At 31.8% G+C, this 12,684-nt stretch overlaps 1 protein-coding gene across 9 annotated transcripts in view; it reads right to left on the bottom strand.

Moving 5' to 3' along the window:
• Nucleotides 1–4,709: 4,709 nt before the first annotated feature.
• LOC106461769 (serine/threonine-protein kinase tousled-like 1) overlaps nt 4,710–12,684 on the bottom strand; it is a 95,974-nt gene continuing 87,999 nt past the window's right edge. For 8 of the 9 annotated variants that reach the window (XM_022396676.1, XM_022397676.1, XM_022395671.1 and 5 more), the window contains 4 exons: nt 10,685–10,823; nt 9,998–10,109; nt 9,396–9,503; nt 4,710–7,878 (listed from right to left, as the gene is read on the bottom strand). In XM_022396676.1, coding sequence (XP_022252384.1) covers nt 7,747–7,878; nt 9,396–9,503; nt 9,998–10,109; nt 10,685–10,823 — 491 coding nt within the window. In that variant the 3' untranslated portion in view covers nt 4,710–7,746. Of the gene's footprint in view, nt 7,879–9,395; nt 9,504–9,997; nt 10,137–10,684; nt 10,824–12,684 lie in introns of those variants that run through there. The other variant, XM_022398674.1, reaches the window with a different exon arrangement.

Raw genomic sequence — 12,684 nt, 5'->3', positions numbered from 1 at the left:
ATATGTATGTTTCTAACTATAAATTTAATCTAAACAAACGTTAATATTAAAATAAATGTATAATAACAAATTCGTTACAGATATCAAATTTCTGGGTATTTTCACGCGCTACCTCGCAGTAGAGATAATAAATTCATGTTCAATATTTGCAATTATCAACATGTTTAAAGTAATTAAAAACGAGTTTTGATTATTTTTTATAAGAATTGTAGCTTAAGTGTAAATGCTATAGCCATCTCTGGTATAGCTTTTAATTTTCAATAAACAATCTTAACAGCTCAAAGCTCAACCGAAAAAAGCACAGACGCAATAGTACATTAATTAATGCTATATACACGATATCTACTTAGTTGTGCAGTTTGTAAAATCTAATTATTCTAAAATGGGCTCCATCTAAACTTATAAAAGTAAACAAATTTGTTTGTTTGTTTGTCCTCAAACTACTCCGTGGTCTTTAGACCATTCTCAATAAAACTTTATAGGATGATACACTGGACTAAGGTGCATGTCATAGAATGGTTATTATCGGGCGCCACCTATCCTGGGTCACGCCCACAACAAAAATATGTTTGCTTAGTTAATGACTTTTCAGTCTTGGGCCAATGTTTATTCCTAAGATTTTTCATTTTGAGTTTTTATTTGAATTTTGTTTAGCTTTTCTTTGAAAACTTGGAGTTTTTTTTCATTAAAAATGTCAGACATTCACATTTTTTGACAGGAAAAAGTGGCAGGGATTTATTTGAAAACCCTTTGCTTTTCACATATTTAGTTCTATTTTAGGTGTTTAAGAGCAGGATCACCAACAAATATTTTCTATTTTGGTCCAGGGAGAACTTCTAATGTGGTCTATCCAGAAGCATTCAGAGAATCAAGAAACACTAAGACTGTAAATGGTTTGTTTGTTTTTGAATTTCGCGCGAAGCTACACTAGGGCTATTTGCGCTAGCCGTCCCTAATTTAACAGTGTAAAACTAGAAGGAAGGCAGCTAGTCATCACCACCCACCGCCAACTCTTTTACCAACGAATAGTGGGATTGACCGTCACATTATAACGCCTCCCACAGCTGAAAGGGTGAGCATTTTTGGTGGGACGGGGACTTGAACCCGCGACCCGCAGATTGCGAGTCGAGCGCCCTAACCACCTGGCCGTGTCAGGCCAGATAATTGTGTAATTTTTGAATTTGAGTTTACTTAACAGTATATGTAATAATCACGAACATCAACGATTAACTTGTTCTCGTTTCTTATTTTACATAACAGGAAATGCTACAATCTATCTGATCTGCATTTTGAACAACCAAAGCGTGAAAACTGTACAGGCTAAACATAAAAAATCATATAAGGCACATTTACACTTCACTTCTGTGGCACTTTTACATTTTTTTGTGAGACATTCAAAATAAACAAACATCTCTATTTTTTCAATAACAAATATTATAAGCGCAGTTGGGTTGTTGCTGAGAATCTTTCTTGGAAACTTATAGGCGTAGGAATAAGAAATACAAGTCAATAACTTTCTAAATTTTTAATACTCTCTCAAGTTTTTGAAGCTTTCTGCTCTACCTAACAAATCGTATACACGACTGCTTCGGTTATGTACTTATAATGTTTATACACAGAACCCGCATAAGATGACATCTGTGATGTATCAGGCATTGTTTTCCGCAAGAGAAAATTAGACAAGCAAACATCTGTTGGATGTAAGCGGAAGATATGGTCGAGATAGCTAATTTCGTAAACGATGTATCCGGTAAATGTATTAATGTAATACGCACAGTTAAGTTCAAAGAAGTTCCCATCAGAATTCCGAGAGTTTAAATTAGAAGTTTGTTTGTTTTTGGAATTTCGCACAAAGCTACACGAGGGCTATCTGCGCTAGCCGTCCCTAATTTAGCAGTATAAGACTAGAGGGAAGGCAGCTAGTCATCAGCACCCACCGCCAACTCTTGGGCTACTCTTTTACCAACGAATAGTGGGATTGTCCGTCACATTATAACGCCCCCACGGCTGAAAGGGCGAGCATGTTTGTTGGGAAATTTGAAGTTTAATATTAGGTTAAAAAAGATACAAGCACTTGCATAGATTTATGATAGGAACAATAACAACAACAAAAGCATGGAATATTTAAATAACTGAATGAAATATTTTGTTCTGACCTAATTCATAAAGCAAAATACTTGTAAATTTTCCATAAAAAGGAAAAGTACAGTTCAAAATCAATAATGGATTTATGAAAACTTCTGAGTGAAAGTAAATAACAGTATATTAGTCACATTATATCTGCTATACTTAAGGTTATTCAGTGTGTGTTTTCTTACAGCAAAGCCACATCGGGCTATCTGTTGTGTCCACTGAGGGGAAATCGAACCCCTGATTTTAGCGTTGTAAATCCGAAGACTTACCGATGTCCCACCGTAGGACAGGGTTATTCAGACCGTCTGGGATACGACAGAGCTATTGATATCAGTAGATTTCTTGAACAACTATTTTAAATTAGTGAATTGTGATTTTTAGGGTGAGGATTTTTAACACTATTCATTGTATTTATTTTAACACCAAATTGTCATTAGTATTATCATTATTTAGTTATTTAATTTGAATAAACATACTTATCGTTCAGTAGAACTGGCGAACCATAAGGCTAGATTTTTAATTTCGGATACACGACTACAAGCGACCATAGCGTCAACGTGAGAAAACTACAACAGTAATAACAAGAACTTTTGGGTGAAAGTAATGAATAGCGTAAAATATGTTAAACAAACCGTTTCTGCTATATCCAGTGCCGAAGAGGCCTTTCGTACAATACCATGGTTCTCCAGGCCGGCTGAGATACAATATACAAAGTAATGATTGAGACGCTAGTTAAATTAAATAAATTGCTTTGAACAACAACTGTTTTAATAGAATCTCTTTCTAGAGGTCAAAAGTGTTTAATATCCACGAAATCAAAGTATAAATCCATTAGTCAAAACTTTCATATCATAGACAAGTAACTCAGTTACTATTTACACGCAATCCTTATTACTTTATTCTCTATTTCACGAGAGCCTACACTTATGACACAACCTTTGATAATATTCATTGAGGATGGCTAGTCTGGAAATTTTCGAGCGCTACAAAACCTTTGATGTTCTTATTACATTTCACTGTATCAGATATAAGTGTTACAATCATGCCATAAATTGTAAAATAATAATTAAAAAATAGGAGAGCTCATAGAAACATGAATTCCACTCCTCGGGTCTAACTAAATCTTTTTATGTGCAAGATATATATGACTTTTAATTGGAGCCTGAGAATATTATAAAACTATAGGGAGTTCTGCCTATACATACATACATAAGGGAATGCACCGGAAAATGCATTACCTTCTACAAGCAGCACTTCTATTACAAAAGAATTATACAGGCGGCAGACTTTACAATATACTGACTAAACAAAATACCAACATATTTTCAAAATAAAACCTGAATAATCTTTCATTAGAGACCCGTATTGAATTTGAAGTGGCAGCCATCCCTATCTCTTCTACTGAGGACTGAACAATTTTCCAAATTCTTCAACTATCACATATCAAAAAACAAAAAAGGCATTATCGTGCTTATAAAATCACTCGTTTTTTATTTTTAGAAATTTCACGTAAAGGGCTAGTTGAGCATAGCCCTCCATCCCTCATTTTCAACTGAAATACAAGGGAGAAGGCAGCCAGTCAACAGCACCCACCAAAATCTATTGGGCTATTCTTGTACGACCGAATAGTAGGATTTGACATTTGCCTTATAGTTCAACCACAGATGGAAAGTGCGGAGTGTGTGTTTTTGTGACTACAAGATGAGAACCATGAATCCTATGATTCACAATCTGAGCATGTTAACCATGAGGCTACGGCCCAATCACAGATGTATTTAATGAAAGGTTTCTGTATTGACGACACTTAATATTCTAGTTTTACTGTTTTTAATCAGTAATTCTTATATGTACAACATCCAGCTTCCACTCCTGCTGTTATTATCATTATTAAGTAAGCACTTTACCAGCAGTTTTTCATTTTTTAGGTCAACAGTGCATTCAATTGTGTCTGAGCACAGCAATTTTTCAAAGGATGTATTAGAGGCCCACCTTCTGCATGATGAAAAATGTTCGTGAAGCTTGAAGGACACTGAGGGCAATATCTGAGCCAAGATTATAGAAAATTACTCTTATAAGTAAGATGATTTTATCCCAGAACAACACCCACATAATACGTGATTTGATAACAATTTCTGTGACGGTGCATCCATGAAATCGTTGCCATGCCAGCTCACATTGTTTATCTTATAAAATACTATTCTTTTTTAGAAGAAAAAAGAAGGCATTAGACAAATTATACACTCAAAGCCAGATTATATAATTACTAGTAACCAATTAGAATGGCAAACAGCTACATAAGTTAACAACACGTACGAAAAATGAACTTCTAAAATGAAATTCGCTTGTGGCAAAATGAACATATCTTTCCGTTCATAAATCTTCGTGCTATATTTCTTATTATAAAAATATCAATACGTTTCTTAAAAGTACATTAATATAACTTCATTTTTTCATGAATCCCTGACGGAATAATATACTCAGTCTCGTGATACACTGGTGTTCAGTCTACAAAGTATCTTTTACCATAGCAAGTATAAAGAAAATTAAATGTTTATTTCAAAAATATATCAGACACACATGCATCATCTATGCCAACAGTCCAATCACAAACAGAGCAATTTCAGTTTTGACCAGTATGTTATTTCAAAATGACTAGTGACCCACATGTTTTATTGTACTGACTAGAAATGCTGTTAAAAGAAATTTTATAATTAGTTTGTGAAATATTTGTTCAGGAAGCTTATTGTGTTCTTTCTTTAAATAGAAACATGAGACAGAGACATTTGTTTTTTATTATCACAGACTTTATGTCTTCAGTTTTCAACATTCAAGGAACTGCCAGCCATTGCTGTTCTATTGAGATGGGTCATCTTTATCAAATGGAGTCCTGACTTACATTAACTGAAGGTAATCTTGGATGAACTTCAGGAAAAAAAAAATACAGATCTGCTGACCTACACCACACAAACATCTAATATACAAGATAATTTGTAACAACAAATTTGATGTCAGAGCTGTGACAATGACTAAGTTAATAATCAGTTGAGAAAAGAGACCCTCTGCTGTCTATCACAATCACTTTGCATTGTTAAAATGCAAACAAATTAATAAAGGAAATACCCCTTTTGTATCCAGTAATTGTCCATTGTTTGATTTCTGATATTTTACTCTGAAAGTTTCTTAGCTATTGTCAAATCTGGCAAAGTGGTGACCAAGTGCCAATCCAGTTGGTATCAAACTCTTAGTCTAGTGGCAACTGAGCTGTTGTTTGAGCTGATCTAATATAAAACAAAGTATTTCCTTGGTAGACACCACAAAGTCTATTTGGAAGATACAGAAATGTTGATCTAATATATGCCAATGTGTTGATTTAGCAGATAACAAAGTAACACTCTCACAAGTACTAAGATGGGTTCAGTTTAAACTGATTTTTTTAATCCAGAAGATAATAAAATGTTGATTTGACAGATTCAGATGTAAATAAAAAACTGTAGATTCAGTAGCTACTGAAGTTTTGATTCAGAGGAAATTTAGATACCGGTTCAGCAAATGTTGATGATGTTCCAATACAAATGGAAGTGATAATCAAGCAATTACCTGAAGTTTTATTATGATTCAGTGAAAACTAATGCATCAATCAAGATGATAAAGAAATTATAATTCAGAAGGTAATGAAACTTGTTAGTCAAACAGTTGTTAAACAATTGATTCAACAGGAATGATTTAATTCATTAGAAGGATTCTCAAGAGTTAAACCAACAGTTATCAAAAGATTGACATTAAGGTTTGTATATTTCAGAAAATTGTGCAAAGCTACACGAGGGCTATCTGCACTAAACTTTTCATAATTTAGAACTGTTAAGTTAGACGAAAGGCAGCCTGTCAACAGCATGCACCACCAACTCTTGTGCTACTCTAAATTGAATAGTAGGATTTGAATGTTACTTCTATAATGTACTCACAACTGCAAAACAAGTTTTTATGGCAAAGGATGCAAATAATGAACCCTAAGATTCAATCTGGCACGCTAGCCATCAGGTCATGCCTGGTCCGACACTAAGATGTTTCAAAAGTTATTAACTCAAATTTCAATTTAAAAGTTGATTCAGAATTAATTCAGTAAGGTAGGTTGCTATATGCTAGGCATTAGTTTGGTAGTTAATGTTAGTTAATTTTACTTGATACTAACATACTCTCAGTGATTAATATTCCATAAGTTTAAATTCGATGACGAGGAACCCACTTTGAGACTAATATACCATAAGTTTATTAGGTACTAAAGTTTACTTAGTGTTAATTATGTAATATAAATTAACTAAATGTTAAGACTGATTCTGGATTAATGTATAACAAACGTACTATTTGTTGAAATTGTGAACCAAGAGGCATTGAATGGTTAATTGAGTATTTGCTGACTGAAGATACTGAGGTGTTGATTTACTTAAATAAAATTGAAGGGCTAATTCAGTAATTATCAAAGAGATTATCATATAGTTAGTAAAATGAATGGCTCAGTTAATATCTTGATAATGCTTACTGTCAAATACATTCCTGAGTATTGAGTAGTTAACAGAGAAAATAGAGAAGAATTGTGCCAAACATTACTAAATGGATTACTCTATCAATAGGTCCAGTGGTTAACTGTAGACTTTGGAATTAGTAGTTATTTAGCAACCACATCAGTAAACCACTAAAATATTGAGCCTGTAAAAATAAAGTATTATACAATAATTCTTTATGTAGATTAAGTATAGAGTTATGACTGAGAAACTAATAAATTGTTAATCCAGAACACAACATTTGTTTCCCTACATGACGAACAAACTGATTTAGTAAGGTCTCAAATGATGGACTAGGAGATCCTGAATATCTGACTCAGTGAATTGAAGATATATTACTGATTCAGTAAATACTGTAACACTGACTTGATAAATACTGGACTGCAGTTTTTCAGCAATTTGAAGAAGTTGCTCCTTTTTTTTCAATAAAATTCACCTAAATTTATAATAAGAGGTCAAACTTTAAATACTATTCACAGGAAGAGATGGTTTGGACTATTAATTGATCAGATTAAACCCCTTAGTTTTTAACTTTTCTACACAAAAGTAATATGTTGTAGTTTTCATATTATAGAATTATTCACACACACACACACTCATAAAGTATTTATGCTGTTCCTTTCTCATCTAAACTCTGTACAGTTTATATTACACTGAGCACATCTAGGCTCACAAGGGTAGAGATGTCACCTGAGATTAAACGCAACTGCTACTCAAACTGGAGAGAAATTTGCATACAAGTGCCACTACCTTTGTGGTTCCATCACATTATTTTCCTTGTATACATTAGGATTTCTGAATTTATTGACTGCTGTTGAAAATGCAGAGAATAAACAGAAGAAGATCATGTTGCTGATCTGGCGTACGGTGTTTTCAGGAAAGGTAGATTGAGTACAATGTATATTCATTACACTATTCTTTGGCACCAGCTCTCTCCAGCATCACCCCACATCAATGCAGAGCCTTTGTATTTAGAATGGCATGTTGACAAGCTAAATAGCTACTGCAGTTTTGAGAAACAAAATCCTCAAAATTCTGTTCCCCTTAAAGAAGGCTATGATCTATCTGTTGAACTGGTTTGTCGGCTATATTTGCCATAGTTGGATTTGAAATAGTCATCATTTGCCATGCCAAATACATCAATGCGATCTTCTTTCCGGTATTGGAGACAGCGGCGGATGAATTGCTGAAAAAAAAAAAGTAATTTTAGAATCAAATTATTCCATAACTGGTGAAGTCACTTCACAATTATTCCAATTGAAATCATATATCAAACATTTTTCTATCATTTTCAGCTTCTGAAAAGCTGAGATATTAAGGAGCTTTTACAAAAATAATACATAATTGTTAGTTTGATATTTGTAGCATATAATAAACAAGGAGAAGTTAAATTTTTAGGATTAAAATATATAAATAATTTCTAATTTTTGAACTTAAGTTCAGTAGCAAATGAACAATGACTAGTGTGCTAAACGTGATTATTTATTAACAATTAGTACATATGTATATATATATATTATCTGTCTGTCTTTTGAGATGAAAAGAGCTTGATGGTTAACTTGTGGAGATCTATTACAAATCATGTCATTTAAACCATTAATAAATATATAAAATTATCAAATAATCTAAATTCAAACTTTGATTTCTAGTACCTAGATTCTTTCAAATATTGGAAATTCTGTTTATCATAATAAAAGAGACAGCACAATCTTTTCACTACTACCTGAACAAGTCATATCTTTAAAACATAGGAAATTCTGTTTATCATAATAAAAGAGACAGCAAAATCTTTTCACTACTATCTGAACAAGTCATATCTTTAAAACATAGGAAATTCTGTTTATCATAATAAAAGATACAGCACAATCTTTTCACTACTACCTGAACAAATCATATCTTTAAAACATAGGAAATTCTGTTTATCATAATAAAAGAGACAGCACAATCTTTTCACTACTATCTGAACAATCATATCTTTAAAACATGGGAAATTCTGTTTATCATAATAAAAGATACAGCACAATCTTTTCACTACTATCTGAACAGATTATACTAGCCCACAAACTTTACAAATAAAATACTTTTTTAGCAATACAACAATATTATATAGTTTTTCAAATTGAATATAAAATTTAAAGAAAGAGAAAGTAAAGTTTGCATTAATCACTTATCATAACTAGCCAAACTTTAATTTGAAAAAAAGAATACTTAAAATTATCGTTTTTCAACTCTGCTTTAAATAATACATTAAGTATGTTGCACATACATAATTGTTAACCTAAATGAATTTGCAATAGTCTTCTGTTTGTTATAACTCACAATCTTTTTCAATCAATATAAATCACTTCACTTTTATTAGAGTTTGTCAGTGAAAAGTAAAAGTTAACATTTTACATACTTTGTTGAATTTCTAACAAAGCTACTCAAGAACTATCTGAGCTAGCTGTCTTTAATTTTGAAGTGATAGACTAAAGGGAAGGTAGATAGTCAACACTACCCACAGCCAGCTCTTGGGCTTCTTTTTACCAAAGAATAGTGGGATTTACCATCACATTATAACACTTACATAGTTGATAGGTGACGAGATTATGGACCGCAGATTGCAAGTTAATAACCCTAACCATTAGGCCATGTCAGACTTTACTTTAAAGGAAACTAATGTGAAATTCATAACAACATAAACAAATCATTACAAACACTAACCTTAGCTTCATTACTAACAGCAGGCTTGGCAGGGAAGTCAACCTCTGTAGCTTTTAAAATGGTGTTCTCTTCAAGAATTGTTGCTTGGGAAAGGTTATGACCAAATGGCTGCAATAATTTTTTTTAAAGCAACATATCAGAAAATTGAGTTTTAGGCAAAGCTAATGAATTCTATGAAAGGGCTATAGAAAATTATGGTAAATATTCTTTACATCTATTTGTTTTTTTGTTGTTTAATTAAAACATTCTATTCCTGAAACTATTGTGATGTTTTCAGGTTCTTACATTATCATTTATAAAGAAGCAATACAAAAATTTTCCCAATATTAATAATTTTGAATTCTTACATTTTTGCCATTAATACTTTCTATTTCTCCATAAAACTAGTCAAAAAACATTTACATACAGATTCAAAAAAGCTCAAATTTTTAAAAGAGGCACTAACTGTGTGCACTGAGAATGTTTCAGAATTCCACAATTAATTTCAACATGTTCCCCACACATCTAGGAAAATTTTAAACAAATTTTATGAAAATATAGAACACTTTTTTGTTTTAGAAATAAAAAATTGTAACAGGAATAAAAAGATGAAGGAACCTTACCTTCCTGCCATACAGACACTGGTAGAAAATTACTCCAACACTCCAAACATCTACTTTTGAAGAGATTTTAGGTGGACTCTTGCCAACAACAAAACATTCTGGAGGAAGATACCTGGAAAAGAATTTTCAGGATTTGTTTCTAAAAATCAAAAGAACAAATTAGAAAGATATAATGATAAAGTTAAATAAAATATAACACAGCTAAAAGCCATGCATCAATATACATATTTTTTTCAGTTTATTGCCTAAATGTAATGCAACAGATCTCTCTTGTTCCAATGAAAACTGGATAACAAGCTAACCATTTAACAATATTGGTGAACAACAATTCTACACTGCCTTAGGACAAGTCACAGCACATCCTTATTGTGTTCTTCACAGTTCAAAATAAGAAATAAAAATTACATGTTAAAAAAAACGTGCAGGGTGATCAGACTTAAAACAATAATTTTTTTTTTCTTTCCTCAAAACTTTTTGAAAGTACAATGAAATCATTTAAGTTACACAAAAAGTTAATTGCATACAAGTTCAACCTGTGTATCAGAGTAAGGTAAAATGTTGAAGAGATAATTGTCAAAATATTTTTTTTAAATGAGTAATTACAAGACAATTATAAAAGGCAGCATTCAGATTTAATTTAGTTACTATAGTAAAATCAAGTTTTATATATAAAAAAACAAAACTTACCAATATGTTCCAGCACCTTGAGAAGTCAAGTCCATGCCGTGTTCAGGGTTATAATTTTCATCGTCCATGACTTTGCTAAGTCCAAAGTCTGTTATCTTGATTCCCCCACTAGTAGTGCCACTGTCTAGTAAGATGTTTCCTGATAAATAAAGAACATGTTTAAAACCTCTGTTCTACAGTTACAAAAATAAATAAAACACCATGAATTTGATACACAGGTAGGGCAATTTTCTTTACATATTTTTCTTTTATACATTAAATCATTATATAAGGATTAACCCTTGTTCCACCAGGTCATTTCAGTAGCTTTACTAACCCCAGGCAACATTTTAAGAAAAATTAACTGAAGCATACTAAAGGGGCATGAGTGAAGAATTTTACTACACAAAAAATTTGTAAAATTCCTCCTCTATTTCTGTTATTAGTACAGAGCAAATAACCAAGTACTGAAAACCTCACTTCCAGGCGAATTACAGTGTCCTGTGATACAAATTTTTTAATAAAGCAAAATATATGGAAAGTTGAAGCAATGCTAACGTATCATAAACAAGTCTAAAGAAAATATTTTCTCATGTCCTTTCTGTGACCAGACTGATTACAAGTAAGAGCTTAGATGAGGTGAACATATAAAAGAAGTTGTGAAACTTGGTAACAGCCAAAAAATTAGAACTTATTAGGCATTTTTAACACAACACATGTATCATTCTGCATTATACTTCACACACAATTTGAAAAAGTAATGCAAGTAATCAGAACAAGAAAATCCAGCTCTACCAAACTATTGAATCAGTATTAATTTTTCAGCTGTAGATTTTCTCAAGTTTAGAATTTACGTATTCATATAACATTCACATCATTAGAAAGAGTGCATAAAATATTTTATATTCACATAAGTTGATTTCAAGTTTCCTTAATGATTAAAACAGAAGCATTATTCAACCCATCCACTCAAACTCTGATATCAGATATCAAGAAACTAAGCTTTCTTGATGATTCTAATCACATAATATTAATATACTATGTTTAAACAACGTGAACTTTATCAAAGCAATTAGATTTTTTCTAATTAATAAGATATATATTTATATATATATATATATAATATAAACTAAGTTTTAACATGGGTCAAACAAATACAGAATTATCACAATTTACAGATATGGTGTTTAAGTAACAATGAAGTAAAAACACAGTAATAGCCAAGAAAAATAACAATGTTATGTGTGTCCAATGTAAAACAATGAATCTACTTTATGCTATAATATTCACTTAAGGGTATTCTCATAGCTGTTCCATTCTATGATCAAGTAATTTAAATTCTATTTTAATGAGACATAACTAACCTTATAAAAATACAAATAATATTTTAGATGAATACTTTGGTGAAGTTTAACCCTCTCCAGACGGGTCACGGGTCAAAGGCCATGTCATCGCATTTTTTGACTCGCATTCATAATTCTATTGAACTACTATTTCATGAATTTATGTCAATAAGTTTGGTTTCAAACTGTAGATTATAATTCAAATGTTAGTATTATACATTATTTAATTTCTTAATTTAAAAGTAAATATCAAAAACACAGTTAAACATTGGTTTTTGTGTATCACATGGTATGTTGAATGCAGCACTGATTCAAATTAGATGTTTGTGATGTCAAAATATTAAGTCTATAGTTTTGTACGAATTAGAAATTCAAATTACAGATATTGACATGCTAGAATATAAAATAAAAACCTCATATCTTTTCTATTTGCTGAGATATCACTTATGAACTGAATCAAACACAGTGGTCCCACTCACCTCTTTCCAACAGTCCCTTATATACATTTATTGCAATATATGATCTGTGAAGTAACCAATCGAAAGCTCAGAATGTTCCCTAGTGGCTTTCTCAGCTATATTCATGTGTTAGGATGTCATCTTGTTCTTTCGAACCAAGATTTCAAGGAGGTAGGTTGTGTCTTTAGTCTGCTCGAAATTTCATATTTTTTTAGACCCA

This window comes from Limulus polyphemus, unplaced genomic scaffold, assembly GCF_000517525.1.
Source record: "Limulus polyphemus unplaced genomic scaffold, Limulus_polyphemus-2.1.2 Scaffold0, whole genome shotgun sequence".
NCBI classification, from domain to species: Eukaryota; Metazoa; Arthropoda; class Merostomata; order Xiphosura; family Limulidae; genus Limulus; species Limulus polyphemus.
The sequence above is the reverse complement of the archived record's forward strand: the minus strand, read 5'-3'. Positions and strand labels throughout refer to the sequence as shown.